This window comes from Callorhinus ursinus, unplaced genomic scaffold (assembly GCF_003265705.2).
Source record: "Callorhinus ursinus isolate GAN/ISIS: 27379988/994484 unplaced genomic scaffold, GSC_fseal_2.0 scaffold57, whole genome shotgun sequence".
In the NCBI taxonomy this organism is placed as follows: Eukaryota; Metazoa; Chordata; class Mammalia; order Carnivora; family Otariidae; genus Callorhinus; species Callorhinus ursinus.
In genome coordinates, this window is record NW_027397119.1 from 471,718 (window position 1) to 493,588 (window position 21,871).

General features: G+C 48.9%; 1 protein-coding gene across 7 annotated transcripts; it reads left to right on the forward strand.

Annotated features, from left to right (window-relative positions):
• Positions 1 to 2,755: 2,755 nt before the first annotated feature.
• Positions 2,756 to 21,260, forward strand: PIGR (polymeric immunoglobulin receptor). 7 transcript variants are annotated; one of them, XM_073884492.1, is made up of 13 exons: positions 2,769 to 2,912; positions 4,223 to 4,319; positions 8,623 to 8,715; positions 10,287 to 10,382; positions 11,128 to 11,472; positions 12,849 to 13,502; positions 14,779 to 15,111; positions 15,684 to 16,001; positions 16,882 to 17,047; positions 17,417 to 17,538; positions 18,592 to 18,723; positions 18,849 to 18,907; positions 19,965 to 21,260. In XM_073884492.1, the coding sequence occupies exons 4-13, from the start codon at positions 10,340 to 10,342 to the stop codon at positions 20,058 to 20,060; spliced, it is 2,268 nt and encodes a 755-aa protein (XP_073740593.1). In that variant the 5' UTR covers positions 2,769 to 2,912; positions 4,223 to 4,319; positions 8,623 to 8,715; positions 10,287 to 10,339; the 3' UTR covers positions 20,061 to 21,260. The 7 variants fall into 7 exon arrangements, with proteins under 7 accessions (XP_025711102.1, XP_073740593.1, XP_025711101.1 ...); XM_025855316.2 differs by lacking the exon at positions 8,623 to 8,715; XM_025855318.2 differs by lacking the exon at positions 4,223 to 4,319 and having other exon boundaries at positions 2,772 to 2,912.
• The last annotated feature ends 611 nt before the right edge of the window (positions 21,261 to 21,871 follow it).

Here is a 21,871-nt window from a genome sequence, read left to right on the forward strand (position 1 = left end):
AGGACAGGGAGGCAGGGGTTATGCTTCAGGGCCACTGAGTTCGCAATGGGGAAGCCACAGTGAGAGAGGTGAAGTTGGGTGGCTCCAATCTCACCACTAGCATGTGGCTGAGCCCAAAATAAGATGCAAGGTTTTGACTTCCCGACTCTTCCCTACATTCTGCTTCCCGTTTTCCCTTTCCCCTAAGCTCGGTCAGTAGGCCCAGTGGGCTGTGCATATGTGCGTGTCTGCTAAGATAGTTTTGGGGACTCCTGGGAGCACACACCAGGATGGAATCTAGGAAATTCTCCCCAGTACAGAATAAGGAAACGGAGTGGGAGATTTCGGGCCCCTGAGGCAGCCTGAGAAGCAACCATTTCGTGGATGTGCTTCCCTCCCTCCCTGCAAACATTTATCAAGTTTCTGGCCTAGTAGTCAGTGGACCTCCCTTAAGCCCTCCTCTAGCCCAGACAGTTGGTCCAAGTTATCCCCTGCCATGGGGCAAACGAGTTAACACAAAACAAGAGAACAAAACCTACAGATATCTGGCGATTGTGTCTGAAAGGAGAGAAGCGTAAGAAGGAAAACCTTTGAAAGGAGCTGTAACCTGGCAGAACCAGGCTTGTCCTATCCCCGTCCCCATGCCGTCTTCACCTCCCATGGATAGCCACCCTGAACCCGGGCAGGAGAATGACTGCTTAGCTACTGATGCACCCATTGCCCTCCCACTCACCACAGTGGGGCTTATTCTTTTTTTTTTTTTTTTAAGATTTTATTTATTTGACAGTGAGAGACACAGCGAGAGAGGGAACACAAGCAAGGGGAGAGGGAGAGGGAGAAGCAGACTCCCCGCGGAGCAGGGAGCCCGATGTGGGGCTCGATCCCAGGACCCTGGGATCATGACCTGAGCCGAAGGCAGACGCTTAACGACTGAGCCACCCAGGTGCCCCAGTGGGGCTTATTCTAGGGTTAGAGGTGGGGAGAGGAGATGGACAATGATGGAGCTGTCCAGAGCGGTTTGGGGGTGCCAGAGCCAGGGGCAACTGCACCTTGCTTGTCCTGTACAGCCCTTCAGTGGTCCACAGTCTTGTTGACATTCACTGCAACTCCAGTTACACAGGAACGATGGGGCCCAGAAGGCTACAAGGGGCGTTAGGAGAGAATGAGGCTCTGCCGCACAGGCTCTCTCAAAGGCATCGGGAGGATGCAAACGAGCCCGACTTACCCTGCCTCCATAAGAAAGGCAACGTAGGGCTAATAGATTGCAAAAGTCCTACCTGAAGGAGCCCAGAAGTAGGGACAAGGAGAACATAGAGTGGACCATAGATAGTCTCCAGATGAGCAGAGACAAGGGCCACTGACCAGCAGGACAAGTCACATCTCAGAAGACAAGGCTATTTCCTGCCCCGGGATGAAGCCAACATAGAACCACGACAAAGCAAGGTCAAAAAAGTAGGGCATTCCTTCTTACTGCCTCGACAGTAAGGTTGACATAAGCCACCCCCTTGTCCATGCCCCACTTCCCCCAGATTTAACATAAAACCAGAGGAGAGAAGGGAGACAAAAAGGAAAGAAGTCCCAAATAAGACTGAGTTTTAAATCGGGAGTGAAGTGACGGAGAGCTCGTTGAATTGCACCGAGCTTGCCCGGAAGCGACTAGGTAATTTTATTTTCTAATATTAATCAGATTGTGCATTTAGGGTCTGAAATTAAGTTCCATGCTAGAAAATACAATTTCTTTTCTTGCCATCCAAACCAATAGTTGCAGGCTGATATCCACTCCTGAGTGAGTGGTGAGCTAAAATAAGACTTGGGGCTTTGACCACCTTGCGTTTTCTGGGATTCTATTTCTCCTTTCCTCCTTCCCCTTCTGGGCTTGGCCGGCAGGATGCCGTAGGGAGAGCCTGGGTCAGTCCCGCACAGGTAGGATGGGGCAGGATTCTGTGGGAGGGGTGTGTGTTGAGGGGTAGGGGGACATATGAGTGTGTGTTGGGGAGTGGGCTTCACTTGTGTGACACGGGACTACTAAGATCATTTGGGGCACCTCTGGGAGTCCTAACGGGATCATCTCCAGGAGACCACCAAGGACGACCTGAGGTAGGGAAGGAGGTTCCCCACCCAGCTCGGCATAAGCGCCGACTTTGCTCTGGTGCAGAGCCCGGGTCCCAACATGGCTCCGAGGTCCGCCATTTTCCGGGGAGCCCAGAAGCAGCCCGTCTTTAATCCTTGTAGGGAGTAAAATCGAATGAGCCACGGTCCCCCAAGTTCCTGGAAGCACTGGGGCTGGTAAAAGGGGACTCTTCAGAAGATGTGTAAAGAGCGGACTTCATCCAGGCTAAGTATCCTAGAAAGTGGGGGGTTCTCGAGAGAGTGGGGAGATGAGGCCAAAGGAGCGTGAGCCGTTCCTGCCACCTGTGCTCCATCAAATGCATATGAACCTCATACCATACCTGGACCAGGGTTTTACGTCTAATATCTGTTATACCCTCAACCTGTAGGTTTGGGATTACTAGCCCTATTTGTCAGATGAAAAGAAATATAAAGATGACTTGCCTAGGATCTTGCAGCTAGAAAAAGGCAGAGTTGGCTCTTCATGCTTGTACTCTGTCTCTCATCCTGCTGCTGTAATGATGGAGGGTTCCCTGGTAACAGTCTCCCCAAGGTCAAGGGGAGCAAATGGAACCAGTCAGAAAAGCTGAAAGGAAAGGAAAGCAAGGGATCTGTGAGAGTCACGTGCCCCTGGCTGGTCGCCAGGCCTATGGGAAAGTGTCCCTTTAAGAGCCCAGGTGTGGGTCAAGCACTGCACACAGTTTCAGTTTTGGCAGCACCATCCAGTGTCCTGCTGGCAACTTTTGGAAAGCCCCAGGCTGTGGACCAGCCAGCAGGCTGTGCCCCCGAATCTGAGTTGCCGGGAGAGAAGAAAGTGGCTTAAAGTAAGTGTGGCTGCTCTGGGATCTGCAACGGGATGCCGTCTGGGAAGAGCCTGGGATGGTGGCTCAGGCAACCTTCTATATTCACAGCTCCCAGCCTGCAGATGGTGGGGTGAGGAGGAGAAGGGCCACAGCCTGCGAGGCTGCGTATGTGGTCGGGGAGCAGAGGTCCATGGCCCAGAGAGATGAGCAGGGGTGCACGTGTGTGTGGAAACCCCCACCCCTTTCCTGTGAAATATCAGCCGGTGGGAAGAAGGAATGTCTGTGGTCAGCATATGTACTTTTTCTATAAGTTCGTCCCCTGAATTCCCAACTAACTCCTCCATAGTTTAACTGTGTGACCTTAGGCAAGTCACCTCATGGCTCTCTGAGCCTCCGTTTCTTAATTTGTATAATGGGGATCCAAATAATACCTATCACTCAGGTATGTGGGGTTCAAATGAGAAAATAGGTGTGAAGTTGCTTTGTAACCTCCAGAGGAACATGAAGATCGTTTGGTGAGTCTCATTTTCGTTCAGTTACTCAAGGAGTTAACTGAACACCAGACAGACCTGGGTAAGATAATGCATAGCAAGTCCTCTAGTCTTGGAAGCTTTCCACTTCTGGCTTTCTGGTGAGGGCACCTACAGCCCCTTTTCAGGGCTTCAGAGAGGCTCTGGGATCCTTTCCTGTTTGAACCTAGTTTTGATCCAGTTGATTCCTGCCATGCAGAGGCATAATATGTGTGATCTTATCACCCTGCCCTCACTAAGGTGGGGAAAATGAGGTCCTCCCCGGGTGAGTAAGGAGGGCAGAGCCCCCTCCCAGGCACAGACAGCATTCTGAGTCCTGATGCTCCCCCTGGCTCTGCAGCCAGGAGGCCCCCTTCCCTCCATGGTCTCCCTTTGCCCATCCTGACAGCATCGCTAGCCAGCCACGGGACCCTCGTCCATAAGCACAGCGGCTGCACAAGCTCCATTCCTGGGCCCCCAGCTCCGCTTGCGCAACTGTCCCAGGCCTGGGGCCAGCCGACCTGCTGGTGGCTTTGCACCAAAGCCTCCACCACTGCTCTCCCCCTTCACTAGGGGGATTACAGTTTCCTGAACATCTGGGGTGGGGAATGCACCCGTTCATGGGTTAGGGTAGAAGGCAGTTATCTGCACCCCCCAGAGCCAGCTCTGGAAGTCTTCATCCAACCATGCTTCTCCTTGGCCTTGGATGTGGTGATGTAGCAGAAAGAACAGGGAAGCAGAAGTCAGGAGAGCCACTAGCTCTCTGGTCATTAGCTGTCTCTTAGCGCCTCTAGAACCTCTGTGGCTTTATTTTATCAATAGTGTGAAGACAGCAAATTCCATGTCGTGAATTCACTTACCCTGGGCTTTCACAGCATCATCGCATTCCCGCCTGAACTAAATCTAGGAAGTAGGCAAGGTAGGTATCATAATCCCATCTATAGGTGAGGAAATGACTCCTCCGTGAGTTCCTGTGAGTGGTATAAAGTCACCCAGCAAGTGTGAATGATGACATTTTGGTACAGCCATTTTGACAGGGTCATGGGGACCTTTCGACATCGCCTAAAAAACAAACTACCCAACTTAAAAAAAAAGTAACTTTATCCATGCTTGTGCTCGGCAGGGGCCCTCCTCAACTGTGTCTTGCCCTCTGTCTGGGTGGGCTGTGGCTGGGATCCCAAAGTCCCTGGCATTGACCATGTAGAAAGAAGCTTTGGAGGCAATGTGTCCAGTTACAGGAATCAAACATAATATGCCTTACACATGGTATGGGCTACATAAATAGCAGCTATTATTATTTTTCAGGAAGAAATTTCTCTGTTGGCACCTACCTGTGGGTTCAGGTGTCTCTTTACAGGAACTATCTTTCCTGTGAAAAGTGAAGAGGAGGAAACTGGAGTAACTTCTCTAAGAGTGGCTTTCCTGCTCCCTCCTCTACTGACTGCTTCCTCGCCATTTCAAGACCCACCTAGTACAGCGTAGCCTCTGCTCTTGGTCCTGAGTACCTGAATTTGAATCCCATAGCAGTCACTTACCAGCTTTGTAACCCTGGGCAGATTTCTTATTCCTCTGTGCCTCAATTGTCTCATCAGTGAAATGAGTTTGCCCATTTTATTCTCTCTTAGGGTGGCTGCGAAGATTAAGTGAGGTAAACACATGCAAAGCACTTGAAAATAATTCCATATGTGCTAGCTATAATTATATCTCCCTCTTCCAACCTACTCTTTTCTTCCAGACCATGCTGGTCTAATCTGAGTAGCTCACCCCCAGTCCTCAAAGGATGCCCAGTAAACAGACTTCTATTCTCCTCTCACTATAGGACAGGAAAAAGAGAAGACTGTGCTCATTTTAGAAAGGATATGGGAAAGGAACTAACATTTTTTAAGCCGCCAACATACTAAGGACTTTACATACGTTGTTTCATTTAATCCTTTATAGCAATTCTCTATACTAGGTACAATTGACGACTTGAGGCTCAAAGAGTTTAAATATCCTGCCTCCAAATCACACAGCCCCCAAGTGAGAGACCTGATAACCAAGCGGTGGAGCCCACACTCTGTGCCGCTCTCCAAGTGCACGGCAACCATGAAAGTCAAGTGCACAGAACCCCACTCCCTTGTGCTTAAGAGTGATTGTAACCTCCTACATTGGAAGGGCACTTTATACTATTTAAGTACTTCCATATGCATATCCCATTTTCCCCTCCATAGTCCCCATCCCACAGAAGCCCTTCTCTCTAGAAGACTCAGGGACTATGATGCCCATTTTACAGATGAAGTTGTTGAGCCAGTGTATTTTGCCCAAGTGATAGAGCTCTTCTGCTAGCCTGTAGCAGAGAAGGACTCAGGACCTCTGGGTTCTCTTCCATCCTCTGGGCTCCTCTTCATGCAACTGTCCCTGGCATGCCCAAAACCGAGAAGGCATTTGGCAAAGTGAAAGGAATCAGCCCTGACTTTGCCCTTCCCACAGAGAGGGTAGAGATAGAACCATTTCCAATCCCATTTGACTTTGCTGAGCAGCTGGTCCTTGCCAGATGCTCTCATGCAAGCCCCTCTGGGCTGTAGAGACTGATCTCAGTTGGCCTCTGCCTTCCAGGAGAGAGCCATTTGGTTGAGTGGACGAGATAAGTATCTACATATCAAGGTAGAATGGGATGGAATCAATAACAAGGTTCTAAGTTTTTGCAGAAAGGTCATCTGGAAATCCACGAAGCTTATTCCCAGAGCTTCATGGAGCTGGTATTTCAAATGCATAGTTTCTACTTAAATTTTGCATTAATGCAGGCCATTTTTGACAGGGATAGGATTAGAAAGTCTTGGATCTTTTTAAGTCATGCATTCTTCAGACCCCTTGACTGTTCTTTCTCCATCTTCTTGCCCTCTAGAATTCTTATTCCCTTGCTCCAACATTGCCTTTACTTGGAGACTCTCCCACACTCCAGGACTTACATAAATTACATAAACCCTCCTAAGCTTCCACTTGTCATGTCAAGTCTGCGGCCCTTCCAAACCACACAGCCTGCTCTCCCTCCCTTAGTGATAATGCAATTTCCAGGATCGCTCTAGTACGTGCTCTGCTCCTGTGGACTCGGGCGGTGCCTCTTTCTCTCAGGAGAAAGCCCCGACCCCAGCCAGGCGAGTTGCTTCCCACTCCTCTGAGCTCCAAACTTCTTTCTCCTCCAAGTTCACACTCACAGGAAGATGTCAGAAACTGCCAACTTGGCTTCAAGTCCCCGTAGTGCGTGCTCTCTGTCCTCTCTGAAGCCCCTGGGGCTGTGAGGCCCTGACCGACCCTCTGCTGGGTACCAAACAGATGACGAGCTTAGAGGGACTAAAGGCCACATGGTTCACCAGCAGCCATTCTAGGACCTGGTCCAGGAGATCCCTCTCCCTCTGAATAAAAAAGGAAACTATAGATTCGGTGGACAAAGGTTTGGATTCCACCCTAGTAGAGCTGAAGTTCAGTCACTCTAACCGAAGGGGAGCCAGGTGGATAAATTTTATAAGGTGATAAACTATTCTCCAGCACAGCCTAAACCTGTCCCAATCCTGAATTGTGTGGACATGCTGTAAATGTGTCAGAGATAGTAACTTGGTAACATGAGAGTGATTTAGAATATCCCAGCCTAGCTGGAAAAAAGAACAAGTCCTGTTTTAAGGACAAGAAAAAGTGCCTTCATGCATGTTATCTTAGCCTATGTAGATTCCAAAAAGACAGGTTCCTCTGCTCTTCTAAGGAGTGATAATAAGGTAGTGCTCTGATTCTGCTGTGGATTCTTGGGGCCAAGAATTTCTCTAACCTTTAGCTCTCTCATCTACAACATGAAGATAATTATATCTACCTCTCCGGGTTGCTGTGATGATGGATGAAGTCATGTAAGAAAAGCATTTAGCAAAGCATCTGGTGCCCTAGTAGGTGCCCAATAAATATTATGTTCTTTCCTTAAGCAAATTGTTTAAACCAGCTCCAACCACCATGGACTGGGTCCTCCCTGAGACCTGAATTTCCCAGGTTTGGGAGAAAAGTCTGGTTTTGAGAGGAAAGATCTCTATTGATTTTCAAAGCCCAGCGTTCTTTCAGCTGCTAGCAGAGAAATTGTGCTTCAAGTTTAGCTTTGGACAAAGAAGATTTCCTGCTTCCGAGAGTGGTGGTGCTCCTGCCCTCCCACCATCTCCCCTGTGATTAGACTCTGTGCTCCTCACCAAGGTCACTCCCTACCAGGTTTGCCTTCCAGCTGTGCATGCCTGATGCTCTCATTCCTGGCCCGAGGCTGTGCCAAGGCTAACAGGTCCATGTGCATGTCTTCTCCCCAGGTGGACACTCACGGCCATGTAAGCATGTCACAAATGAGAGGAAGCCTGAGCCAGAAGTTGGGACCCCACTTGGGAAAAGCAGGCATCTGCTTCTCTGTAACCCAGAGCAAATCACTTTTATCAATCCCGAGGAGGCACCCATTCCTGTCACACAGAAATATTAGGGAGCTTGTCTATCTAAAGGTGAGAATAGGAACCAGAACTGCTGGCTTGGTTCTTAAAAGCATGTGGCATTTTGTCCCTGCCCCCAAGGCCCAATTTACCCAGGGTAATTTCCTTGGGACTCTGCAGCCAGCCCATCCCAAGTCTTCCAGAGGAGACAGACTTCCCAGCCTTCTGATGCCTACTCCCACCTGGAAGTCTCTCTCATGGTGACCCGTAGTGACCACTCAGGTGGTTCCTCTAGCCAGCATCTCCTGACTGCATCCAGTTTGGGGCTGATGTTGGCATTTGGCTAAGAACCTACCCCAGAAGTTAATCATTGGCCTGGTGTGAATGGTCTGGGGCAATTAACTGGAATCAAGAGAACCTCAAGCTGCCACCGAACACCCATATCTGTCCTCCCCTTTCCTAACCCACTTCCCTTACTTTTCCAAAGAACTGAAGAAACAGAATACCTTTATCTGCACAAGGAAATGAAAAGGTTCCTTGCTGGGGAATTCCCCCCGCCCCCCGCCCCGGAAAAGAAATAACCAAGATAAACAGCTCTATTGCCTTTGGCTCAAGCTAACGAAGGGAGTCTCTGGGAGCAGAAACAGGGGCCAAGGTGGTTAAGAGGAGCCTGGGAGATCCCTCTCTGGTCTCCCTAGTGCTTAGAGCTTCCTTATCTTTATAGGTGCTCATTACTGCCTTGTGCTTATTGACATGGTTTTCTCCCTTAACGCTCTCATTGTCAAATCCACTCCAAAGGTTAAAGCCTACAGAAGTTCGTGGGAAAGTGGGGCTCCTCTGTCCACCTCTTTCATCCTCTGGGCTGCAGTTTGGATCCTAAGGACAGCAGTGGTAAGGCTGAGCCCTGGGACCCTCAAACTTCAACACCCCCCACCCCACCCCAGCCTAGGGCTATATCCACAGGTGTGACAAGGTTTACCAGCAGCGGACCCTCCAAGGGACCTTATTTTAGATTCTCCAGCTTCCTCTGCCCTGAATCATAAGGCAGGATAATAAGTCACAATACCTACATTTTATTTTATTTTTTTAAAGATTTTATGTATTTGACAGAGAGAGACACAGCGAGAGAGGGAACACAAGCAAGGGGGAGTGGGAGAGGGAGAAGCAGGTTTCCCGCGGAGCAGGGAGCCCGATGTGGGGCTCGATCCCAGGGTCCTGAGACCATGACCTGAACCAAAGGCAGACGCTTAACGACTGAGCCACCCAGGTACCCCGTCACAATACCTGCATTTTAAACCCTGACCCCATAACCAAGTCTCTGGGAAATCTTGGGCCTATCACTCAGCATCTCAAGATCTTGATTTTCTTAACCATAAGATGGTTGCAATTATATCCACTTTGTCTTAGTTAAAGGGAAGTTATAAAGCTCCAGTAAAGCATAAATGACAATGCTTTGCTAAGCAGTGACAAGAATGAGCGCAGGGCTGGGTGCCTGGGTGGCTCAGTTGGTTAAGCGACTGCCTTCGGCTCAGGTCATGATCTTGGAGTCCCAGGATCGAGTCCCGCATCGGGCTCCCTGCTCGGTGGAGAGCCTGCTTCTGCCTCTCCCTCTGCCTGCCACTCTGCCTACTTGTGCTCTCTCTCTATCTCTGTCAAATAAATAAATAAAATCTTTAAAAAAAAAAAAAAAAAGAATGAGCGCAGGGCTAAGCCTGCTGCTGGGTGTGAGGTGTGACCCAGTGCATTGGGAGAAGGCAAAGAGCTTGGACTGTGGAGTCAGACAAGTTTGGGTTCCAGTCTTGCCCATCTCCCGCACCTCACCCTGCCCACCCAGACACTTAATTCCTATATGACCTTGAAGAAAGCACTTAGCTTTAAGCTTTTGTTTATTCCTATGTAAAATGTGGGGAAGAACAACCACTTCAGAGGGGGATATTAAGTTTAAATAATACATGTACATTATTTAACACAGTGCCTGGAAGGAGATCATGGTAAGAGATTATCATTGTGACATTTACAACTTTAATCCTTATCAGACCTTCTCTATGGGTCTCAGTTTGCTCATATGAACAAACCATAAAGTATGCCAGGGATATAGGGAGGGCAGCTGAAACAGAGATGGGGCCACTTGTTGGTATAACCCGTCATCCAGTAAGCTGTTCCTGAGATCTTACAGACCATGCCGCCCAGAGGAGACACAGGAAAAATGGCACCTGTGTCCTTACCCCAAAGGAATGTGCAGCTTAGTTGAGAAGACAAATATCTACTTGCAACTATTAAGGAATAAAAAGCACTGTGAAATAGTGGGACTCTGAACTATAATGGGAAAGGTGGAGCCATTCATTCTTTCAACAGGCTTTTTGTCAGTTACTGGAGCTACAAAACCAAACAGGTGGTACAGGAACTCTAAGGCCAGCTAGCCTTGGAAAACACAAAGCTTCATCCTTTCTATTGTCTTTCAGCCTCCTGCAAAGAAGTTGGACTGGGTGGAACAGCCCCTCAAGAGCTACTAGCGATGGGGCTCCTCTTCCTCACCTACCTGCTGGCTGTCTTTCCAGGTGCGTCTGTCAGGATCCAGCCCACCCCTCCAGGACCCAGTTCCTTGGGAACACTGAAATCAGGCCTATCCCCAGGGATGCCACTCTCAAAACTTGCACTGCCTCAAGGAGGAGTCACAAAGATGATGCTGAAAGGTCACATCTGAAAAAAAAAAAAAAAATGGTGACCAAGTGTTGGGGGTCAGGAACAGGAATGGCAATTCCTCTTTTCAAGACCAGGAGTCTGGTTAAAGGTCTTCACCAGGAAGAAAAAAAAAAAGACCTTGACCTCAAACCAGACATCCCTATGAGTTGCTATGGGGTTTTGGGGAAATGACTTATCCTTCCTGGCTCTCAATATTTTTATCTGGAAAAAAAACAAACAAAAGAATCTACAAAGTGTTTTTAAAAATATAAGAAAATACTAGATAACAAATGCAATGGTGTAGCACTCCACAAAGTGACTTTTTTTTAATGGACAAGGATATCATGAAATAAGTTTGACGTTCCATTGTCCTTAAAATGGTGATCTTTAATGAGTCACAGTTAGAATGTAATAATGATTAATCAATCATTTTACCCAATCGCAGCAAATCATGCAGCATTGTCCAGCAGCAACTGTCCCGCTGTAGTACATAACAAATAATCCACAGAAGGCACATGTGTCAGGCGCAAGAGTTCATCTCCTCGGGGGAGGCCCTCGGGATCCTTTCAGCAGGCTTTACCTGCCAGGGCCTCCGAAAACCTCTGTCTTTTGTCCCCACAGTGGTCTCCATGAAGAGTCCCATATTCGGTCCCCAGGAAGTGAGCAGTGTGGAAGGTGGCTCAACATCCATCACATGCTACTATCCAGACTCCTCCGTCAACCGGCATACCCGGAAGTACTGGTGCCGGCAGGATGCCAAGGGCCGCTGCACGACACTCATCTCTTCGGAGGGCTACGTCTCCAAGGATTATGAGGGCAGAGCCAACCTCACCAACTTCCCAGAGAACAACACATTTGTGGTGAACATTGGCCGTCTCACCCAGGCTGACTCTGGGCGCTACAAGTGTGGTCTGGGCATTAGTAGCCGAGGCCTGTCCTTTGATGTGAGCCTGGTGGTCAGCCGTGGTAAGCATCCAGGCTCCCTGGGCTCCTTTGGGAAAGTGAGAGGGACTCATCACAGCTGTCATGGGAGGGCCTGAGGAAGAATTTCCTGAGAGGGAAGAGTGTTTGGGCATGGGGTGGGGAAGGCTGTGAGTTCTCTTTCCAGAGGCAAGGACTTTTCATAATAGAATGTGGAAGTGAGACAGATGGGACCCCCTTGGGGGTGGTGGGCACTCTTTCTAGGTCTTCAGGGCCTATGACATTTGAAGGTTTTACTAAGGCAGTAGCTTAGAAGAGCATCAGGAGGAGGAGTTCTCTCACTGTGTGTGTGTTGCTGGTGAGGAGAGAAGTCTTTGAGCTGAGGGAGACAGAAAAGGCAAGGAGAGATTTATAGGGACCCTTAAATCCCTTCAGATCAAGACCTTAAGGTCACCAGAAGGCTTCTTTCAAAATGCATTTTTGACCTGGGATCCATTAGTCCTCAACATAAATGAAATGATCAGTTCTTGCCCCAAGACCAGGGCCCTGGAAGAGTAGGCCACTGAATAAGCCTGTTCTAGTTAAGAGAAGAGAAAAATAGAAAAGATCTTTCTGACAAGGGTTCAACAACAAAGGGCATTTCAGTTAATCAAAGGAAATTAAGAGAGAAAGAGGTCTTCAGGGAGGAAAACTGGAGGGGTTCTCAAAGATATGTCTCAAAAACATTCCCTTGGGATATGCCTGGGTGCTATCTATGGACTGAATAAAGAGTTCATTTGGGTGGTCATGGAGAGTCAGAAAAGGGAAGAACTTTAAGAGCCGAGGAGAACTTGGAGTTGACCCTATACGAGATGTCTGAAAGAACACTGGCGACATTGGGTATACAGTCTCTGATTAAACACTTGAAATGGCAGAAATTTGTTGCTTTACAAAGCAGGTCCTTCCATATTTGGACTGTTGTAAATTTTAGAAACTTCTATCACAATGCACTGAAATCCATCACCCTATACTTATATTCATTCTGCTTATTTCGACACACATTAATTTGGGTGCCTACTATGTGTAGGCCTCGTGCTAGGCACAACATGGGAGTCAAACATGTGTAAAGCATGTCTTTGCTCTCAAGGGACTTCCAGGCTGTGGGGAACATAATTAACTCTAGGCAAGATCAGATATAATAAGAGATACAGATGTAAGTGTCAAGAGAGCAGAGGAGGAAGAGATTAGTGCCAGCTGGGGGAGAGCTTCACGGAGGAGACAGCAGTAAGACTGGTCCTTGGAAGACATATTCTGACAGTGTCCTTTTTGGAAGGAGGGCAATGAAGGTGATAGGCACAGCCAGACCCTCACTGGGAATACTGAACATCCCTCTATTGCAAGAAAGTGAAATCACAACTTGCCACCTGCCCATTATCCTGCAGGTCCTGGGCTCCAAAACGACACTGAAGTCTACGTTGCTGACTTGGGCGGAAGAGTGACCATGAATTGCCCCTTCAAGCTTGAGAATTCTGAGAAGAAGAAGTCTGTGTGCAAGAAGGAAGGCCAGAACTGTGTTCTAGTCATTGACTCCACAGAGAATGTGAACCCCAACTATAAGGACAGGGCAGAGATCGTTATTCAGGGTACCAACCAACTAGAATTCAGTTTCATTATCACGCGACTCCAGCTCAGCGATGCTGGGATGTACATCTGCCAGATCGGGGATGATTCCAGTGGTGAGAAGAGCAACATGGACCTCCAAGTGCTGAAGCCTGAGCCTGAACTGCTTTATGGAGATCTGAGGGGCTCTGTGACCTTTGATTGTGCCCTGGGCGCCGAGGTGAAAGATACAGCCAAATTTCTGTGCCGGATAAGCAATGGGAAAGACTGTGATGTGGTCATCAACACCCTGGGGGAGAAGGCTCAGGCTTTTGAGGGCAGAATCCTGCTCACTCCCACGAATAAGGGCTTCTTCAGTGTGCATATCACCAACCTGAGGAAAGAGGATTCAGGGTACTACCTGTGTGGAGCCGACTCTGATGGCCAGCCTCAGAAAGGCTGGCCCATCCAGGCCTGGCAACTCTTTGTCAATGAAGGTGAGACCTGAGATGGGGAGGGGAAGAGGTGTGTCAGCCCAGCAGGTGGGTGACTGGCTCATACCCTACGAGTCTATCCAATATCCATCAGTCAGTCAGCGTCATCTGCTTCCCATCAAGCCCTGAGCTGCCTGCTATGTGGGCAGCTGGACAGGAGAGCTAGAAAACACAGCCTCAGCCTTGTGTTATCTACTAATTCTTCTCTGTCAAAGGCCTTTTGATGGCTGTCCCTGTTTAATAAGAAGGAGAGTGAAGCTCCTCATTGAGGCAAGACCCGCAGATTGTTTGGGTCTCAGAGAGCCATGGTGAAGACTTAGCATGGAATCCCAGTGCCATGGCAGGGCTTGCAAGGGCCATCTGTCCCTTCTCCCTGTCTTTCAAGCAGGATGGCACTTCATCCCTCATACTGAAATGGGAGAAATGTTGACTTATCTTGGTGTCAGCACTCTCCCAGGAAAACAATGCCCCAGCCTCTAACTTTCCCCCTCAACATCTCGTAGGGTTATTTGTTATTCTGCCATCTGGCCTACTCAACTCTAGTTTGGCAAGTCAGCAAGGTGATGAAATCATTAAATCCCCGCCCCCCCCCCAACCTGGGAGCACCCTGCAGAGAGTTACCCTCACGAAAAACAGCAAACCAGTACTTGCAGTTCAATGTCACCTGTGACGTTTCCTTAAGGGGCTCACATTCCCTGCGCATCACTTTTATATCCCGCTCAGTCCTCACCACATTCCTCAGCATCTTCAGTCGTCCAGTGTTCCCATTGGACGTCAGCTTTAGTTTTTTGGAGAATGGCCATCTTTTTTTTTTTTTTTCCTGAGATGGCCCTCAGAGTTGTCAACAAGTAAACCTTCTGTGCTACATAGTTCATATTTTAAATCATACCATCTATACCAAATATATTTTCTTAATTTGGAGAAAAACTATCTGGCCATTTTTATGAGATGAGCTAATAAATAGACAAAAACTTTTTATAGAGAGATTTTATAAGAAGCCCAAGGAGAAGAACTGATAGTGTCTCCTTAAACTCCTTCCATTCTCTGCCCAGAATAAGATGTGGAAAGGAAACAAGATGCCCAGACTAGCGGTGAAGGTCACTGGAGTCTGGTTGGACGTCTCCAGCTACAGGCTCTGTGACATTAGGAAAGTCTTTCTCATTCTCTAAGGGGAATGAGGTAAATAGTCTAAACCTCACTCTCTGCCCTAGCTGAGACCATGGGTAAGAGGTTGCCCAGACCATGTTGCTGAAGTTCCATTCCATCTCTGTACTTCTAGAGACCGTAATTCCCAAGAGTTCCTCTGTGGTGAAAGGTGTGGTTGGTGGCTCTGTGGCAGTGTTCTGCCCCTACAACCCTAAGGAAGCAAACAGCCTAAAGTACTGGTGTCGCTGGGAAGACACTCAAAATGGACACTGCCAACCACTGGTGGAGAGTGACGGGCTGGTTAAGGAGCAGTACAAAGGGAGGCTCACACTGCACGAAGAGCCAGGCAATGGCACCTACACGGTAATACTCAACCAGCTCACCACCGAGGATGCTGGCTTCTACTGGTGTGTGACCAATGGTGATCATCGCTGGAGGTCCATGGTGGAGCTCAAGATTGTCGAAGGTAAGAGCTGAACTGGGACAAGAGGGAGGGGAGGCAGCCCCAGGACCCATCAGTCAGCAGTGACATCCCCCTCAGGCACTCTTCCTCTTATCTCATCCCATGCTGATGGGACAAACCTCAGGAGAGAGCCGACCTACTGAGAAATCATGTTTTCATAACTGTAACAAGCACCCTTTCCTGTGCATACCCCACACTCTCCAAACTACCACGTGTAGCACCTTTTATTATCAAGAATATTGGCCTCTTTTACAGTATATATGCCATCAGCTGAAGTAGAGTGCAGCTCTTTGTATTGCATCTAGAAGAGAAGAGAAGATCAAGGAAAGCAAACTGAGGTCAATGTGTAAGAGTCTATGTTTTATGATAGACTAGATTAATGCAGGAGGATCATCAATAATAATTATTACATAAGCATGTAATTACATTCTTTATGTATTCAGTATAATGTATTTATTTATAATGCTATCCAGAGAGGAAATGGGCCATGGATAAAGGTCCCCACCACAGTCACTTCCCCGCAGTATCACCAATGTCAACTTCTATGCCCATCTCTCCCTCCCTCCCTGCTCTAGGAGAACCAGGCCTCAAGGCACCCAAGAATGCCACTGCTTGGGTGGGAAAGACCTTCAATCTCTCCTGCCAGTTCCCATGCAAATACTACGCCTATGAGAAATACTGGTGCAAGTGGAATAACAAAGGTTGCAAAACTCTGCCCAGCCAAGGGTCCAGCCAGGCCGTCGTGAACTGTGACCAGAAGAGCCAGATCATTTCCATGACCCTGAACCCAGTCTCCAAGGCGGATGAAGGCTGGTACTGGTGCGGGGTGAAGAATGGCCTCCGATACGGAGAGACCACAGCTGTCTATGTGGCAGTCGGGGAGAGGGTAAAAGGTAAGTCTCTGAGGTCTATGTCCCCCGGGGACACCAGAGAAGGATCCTGCATACCAGCTCCTCCATCAGAGGTGGCCCCCAGGTTTGGCTCTAAGAGACTGGAGGCAGGGGAGATTTAGCCTCTATCTAGTCTCATTGAGCCCTCTACAAGGAACATCTGAAATAAACATGCAAACCGGAAAAAAAAAAAAAAAGTTTGCCATATAACCATAGCTTCAAGACAAGTCCTATAGTTGCCCCTTCAGGCTATTTTGAAGCCCTTTCTGTAAGTGAGATCTTCTACATAGTGAAATTTCAAAATCACTATCCCATGCAATATACTCTGCCAAAGCCTGCTCTCAAAAGAGGGCCAGATATCTTCATGTATAAGATCTGATAAAGAAAATTAAGGCAAATTCTTCTAGCTTGTTTGCATTTTAAGTCTCTTTTTAAAATGTCACATGAAGTGTTTTATCCCTAGTAAGGGTATTATTAGTCCCTTTAGAAATCCTACTGTGCCATGGTCCCACTTGGTCTGGTTCACTGAGGGACCCATTGCCAAGCTACCACCAGGGCGCAGCACGATTGCACCCAGCCCTTCAGTCAGGAGACCTGGGGCAGGGTTTCAAAAGCTGAGAAAAATCCCCCTATCTCCAAATGATGTGTCAGCCCCTATGCAGAGCTGGATCTATGCCATGGAGCCTTGTAGGTGGAAATGAATTTGGTATGAATGGGACAGAGATCATCTATTCCTAGTGTTATCCTGGACTGTCCTCCAACAGCCTTGAGATCTCACCCTGACCCTATGATTGCTAATGAAGTCCCACTCTTCTAATTCCCTAATCTCAAGGGGTGAAAACATAGAAAGAACAATAATCCAGACCCACTTGTCTTTCTCCAGGGTCCCAAGATGTCAGCCAAGTGGATGCTGCTCCTGGTGAAGAGTCAAGTGTCAGGGAGGTTGAGAGCAAAGTCGTTCAGAATCCCAGGTTTTTTGTGGTTGACGATCCAGTGAAGGATACCGGAGACCCCGCAGATGGGAGCAGAGCATCCGCAGACACCAGCAGGTGAGGGAAAATATCCCAGAGGACAAGGACCTGAGCTTGGGCGGTGGGGAGCCCAGAGGAAAGCCCGTCCTCCTCTCGCTAGTGGGGCAGCCCTCACTGCCTTGGCTTGTGCTCAGGAGGGGCCAGTGGCGCTCTCGGCCCTTCTCCTGCGGCTGGGGTGGTGTCCACCATTCAGTTCAATTTCCCAGGCCTGGGATGCAGAAACGGCCCAGTCTTTGCCTTTGCCATGTCTGGGAAGTCTCCTCAGAAGAGTAGAGCTAGGGGCCTGTATCAAGAAGAGGGAAAGAAAGAACTAATAGGAGCCAGCCTGCTGGCACGTCCTGGGGCCCCAGGCTTCCCTTCCAGTGACTAACTCAGTCCTTCTTCCAGCTCTGAGGGACCAAGTGGGAGCTCCAACGTGCTTGTCTCCACCCTGGTGCCCCTGGGCCTGGTGCTGGCAGTGGGGGCCGTGGTCGTGGCAGTGCTTAGAGCACGGCACAGGAAGAATGTTGGTGAGTGCCTGGGATGCCCCTGCCCCCCCAACCCTGAGCCCTTGGACCTCAGTGGGGGGCTTAGCTGCCCTTAGTGTGGGGTTGCCATGGTCCCTTCTCTTTCATAGGCTCTTTGAGAAAGGGTTCTGGGAAACCCAAAACTCATATTAAGTGCTCCTGTCTCTGGAAGGCCACCTGTGATGGCTCAGGGTCCACGTCCAGAGGCAGGACTGCCTGGACGAGGAGCTCAGGATGCAAGCCTACTTTGAGAACTGGCTGGCTGTGTGACTTTGGGTGTCCCCATTTCATGCCTCAGGTTCCTCAGGGCTCAAGGCTGGGATAATAATAAACGCCTCACAGGGCTGATGTGAGAAGAGAATGAGGCGCTGTGCCTTGAAAGGTCAGAGGTTGTTGGGGCGCCTGGGTGGCACAGTCGGTTGAGCATCTGACTCTTGGTTTTGGCTCAGGTCATGATCTCAGGGTCATGAGATTGAGCCCCGTATCGGGCTCTGCTCTCAGTGGGGAATCGGCTTCTCTCCCTCTCTCTCTCCCTCTCCCTGTGTCCCTTCCCCTGCTCTCTCTCTCTCTCTCTCAAATAAATAAACCAAAAGAAAGAAAGAAGAAAGAAAGAAAGAAAGAGAGAGAGAGAGAGAGAGAGAGAGAGAAAGAAAGAAAGAAAGAAAGAAAGAAAGAAAGAAAGAAAAGAAGAAAGAAAAGAAAGAAAGAAAGAAAGAAAGAAAGAAAGAAAGAAAGAAAGAAAGAAAGAAAGAAAGAAAGAAAGAAAGAAAGAAAGAAGAAGAAAGAAAGAGAGAGAGAGAGAGAAAGAGAAAAAGAAAGAGAAAGAAAGAAAAGAAAAGAAAAGAAAGAAATCAGGGGTTGTTGAGTATTGATTCCCTGCAAGAAGGGACAGGAAAGGAGACTCTGATCATTTCCATTCTGCTCTGGGTCAGAGTCAGAGATGAGCGACATGCCATGCTGCCCCCTCCAGCTCTCCTGAGGGGTTCCCTCAGAGGCAGCATGTCCTGCTTGCATGTGTCCTCTGTCCCTACACCAACTCGCCTTTCTCCTGGACAGACCGGATTTCGATTAGAAGCTACAGGACAGACATTAGCATGTCAGACTTTGAGAACTCCAGAGATTTTGGTGCCAATGACAACATGGGAGTCTCGCCAGTCACTCAGGAGACAACTCTCGGAGGAAAAGATGGTATGTCCCTCACTCAAGGGAATGCCCGATGCCCCTGGGAGAGCAAGAATTAGACCTGCCTCTGCCTCTGGGGTGGGAATATAAGGCCAGTGAAGGCTAATCCCCCCACCTTGCTCCTCCCACAGAGTGCAGCACCACCACCGAGAACACCGTGGAGACTGAGGAACCCAAGAAGGCAAAACGGGTAAGAGTGAGGAGGGAGAGGGAGGCCTCACTCGTGTGACAGGAAGTGCAGCACGAGGGACTGCAGTTAAACCTCAGGAGAAACCACCTCGGTGTGGGAGCTGATGTCAGAATAGGGAAGTAATGAAAATAGTATTCAGAACTTTTTGAGGGCAAGGTGTGTTTTACTGGTTGTGGCGTTGATGTGGCTGAGGCAGAGGCAGGAGGTAAGCTGAGAACATGCCAGAGGGAGGGAGGCCAAGAGATGAGAAGGAAGTGCATAAAAGCTGCAGACACAGTGTGGGAAAGGTCAAATGTCAAATGCCAGTGATTAGGTGGATCCTTTTCCTGGGCTGTGGAACCTGTGGACATCAGGCCACCCAGCCTCCCCGGAGAGTTGGCTCAGGACCAGCCTTCTGCTTGGGTCTGAAAGACATTTGCTGACAGTGGGCACTTTGGTAGTCACCAGAAGCCAATCCCCACCCCAACCAAGTGCCACATTGCTTACAATCCTACCAGAGGTGACTCCTGACTCTGCGTCACCTATTACCCTTCTCCCATGCCCTGTGCCTCCTTAAACCAGGGTTTTAATGCTTGCTATCCTATCTACTCTCCCCGGAAGCAGCAGAGACCCCGAATCTGGAACAAGTAGGGGAGGAAGCTTGTTCTGGAGACGGCCTTCCCCTCTAGCTCTGTGTCATGGCTGAGCTCCATCTCTGAGCAGGTAGCGAAAGAAAAATGTGAACCACTGTGCGTGACACCAGTCTAGACCACCTTGCCCTTGGACTGTGTGGGCAGCTCTTCCGGGGACGGGCCCAAGCAACAGAGCTGGTTCCACTCCACCTGTCAGAAGGCGGTAGTGAGACAGAGGGAGATATTTTTAGAAACTGCAACTTTCCGCTTCTCAAAATTAGTCCTTGGTGAGCATGGGGAGCTAGAATAAGAGCAGCAGGTCAACACAGGCTTGGGTTGCTTAGGCCAAGATTATGAATTCAGGATATTAGTGCCTACCCTCCCTCCACCCCCCACCCGCTGAGCCAGTGCCCCAAACACTGATTCCTGTCGTATTGCCCCCTTAGTCCTCCAAGGAGGAAGCCGACATGGCCTACACCGCCTTCTTGCTCCAGACCAACAACATGGCTGCCGAAGTCCAGGAGGGCCCTGCGGAAGCCTAGGTGCCAGGCGCTCTCTCCTCTCCCACCACTCATGACAATCGCCTTCAGAATCATATTGATCCTCAGGGGACCTCAGCTCCAGGGGGCTTTACTGCGTGCACTCACACCCCACTTTCCTACCTGTGCTCAGAGGGTTTATTGGTCCCTCCTCAGTGGTATCCAAGCCCGGCCTAACTGTTTCTGGTGGGGTTGAGGGGCCAAGAGGGGTTCTGTCTGCAGCTTATTTTAATGAGAGAGCCCAACATGTAGAAGGAGAATTAAAATCTTAGAGGCACCTCTCAGAAAGAAGAGAGATCACGTGGGTGGGAAGATAATTTCAGAAAGAAGGCTTTTCCACACCCTTCTCATGGGATCCTCACTGGGGTTCTCCTCTCCACTCCACCCTTCCTTCTCTGCATCCCTCCCTTACATCTCCTCTTCTTTCCTTCATTGAAAATACGTATTTGGATACTCACTAGCACCAAGGCATTCTTCTAGACACAGACAGAGAGGCTGCAGACCCAGCCAGCAGCCTTTTTGTAAACATCCCTCAATCCTTGGAAGCTGCAGCTCCTCTCGGTATAGTTATACTCGCCAAGACCTGAAATCCTCATCAGGGACACTTACCTCCACCCACAGTGGGAGAAATCATAAACTGTCTGGAGTCCTAGGGCCTGAGGGGTCATGTAACATGGGCATATATACGAGGAATCATAAACACACATGCTAACCATTTCGCAGGAGAGAAAATTAAGGTCCTGAGAGGCCAAGAGGTTTGCTCAAGGGTACCACGTAGCATAAACTAGTGTCAAGATGAGGGGTGGCCAGGAATCTCTCTATAAAAGCCCCTGCATTCCTGATGGAGGCAGAGTTCTAGAATGAGGAGGAGGAGGAGGAGGAAGAGAAAAACATAATGGGGACCGGTCTTTCACAAGTCCCGCCTCAGGGAAGAGGACTCTTTCCCTTTCTGTCACTCAGAGGGACACAAGGGGATAAAAGAGTGGTCAAACACTGGTAAGCCATTTACTTGAAGAGTTCCCAACCAAAGGGAAGTGAAGATGGTGTTTGATGATGCCAGGGAGGGGCTGATCTCCAAAGAGCTAAGGTTTAAGGTCATTCTCCCTCTGAGCTCTGTACTTCAACCAGCACCTACCAGCTGACACTCGCTTACAAATCAAAAATGTGACTTCATTAATAATTAAAGACCGTGATTGCCACCAACGAGGCTCAGACTGCATTTGTACCCATACCTTCTGTTTCCCAGACAGCCCTTTCAGAGTGTTTTGCTTTGGTCCCACTCTCAGGTACTCCAGGCTGTGGGCCCAAGCCAAAGTACCATCCCCCCACCTCCAATGCTGGGCTGAGAGGGGGCCAGCAGACTGCCTACAAGTGAGACCAAGGTGATCTTGACCACTGGGGTCTACACCAATGGTCAAGATCCCAAAGCTCTGTGTTACAGAACATAATTAGGACTATTTGTAATGGAATAAACTGAAAGCAAGTATAACTGCAATCCTCTTTGGCATTAAAAAAAAATCTTGGTTATGCATCCTTGGAATACTTGACCTTGAATCTCATACCTTCCTGGGGCATCCTCCCAGATGGAGAGGCTATTAATCAAAAATCAAGTAAGGAAATGAGTAAACTCCCTCCATAGAAATATCAACCAGAAGCTCATTAAATGATAACTTAGCTTTTAGAATAGTTGACCCAAAGTGTCCTGGGGGACAGCAATTAGATAAAGGACCTCCTTGTCTGCCAAGGCCATTTCTAGGTTCTGGCACTAAACCTTGTCATGGCCTATAAGCCCCCAGCCCACGCCAGACTCATCC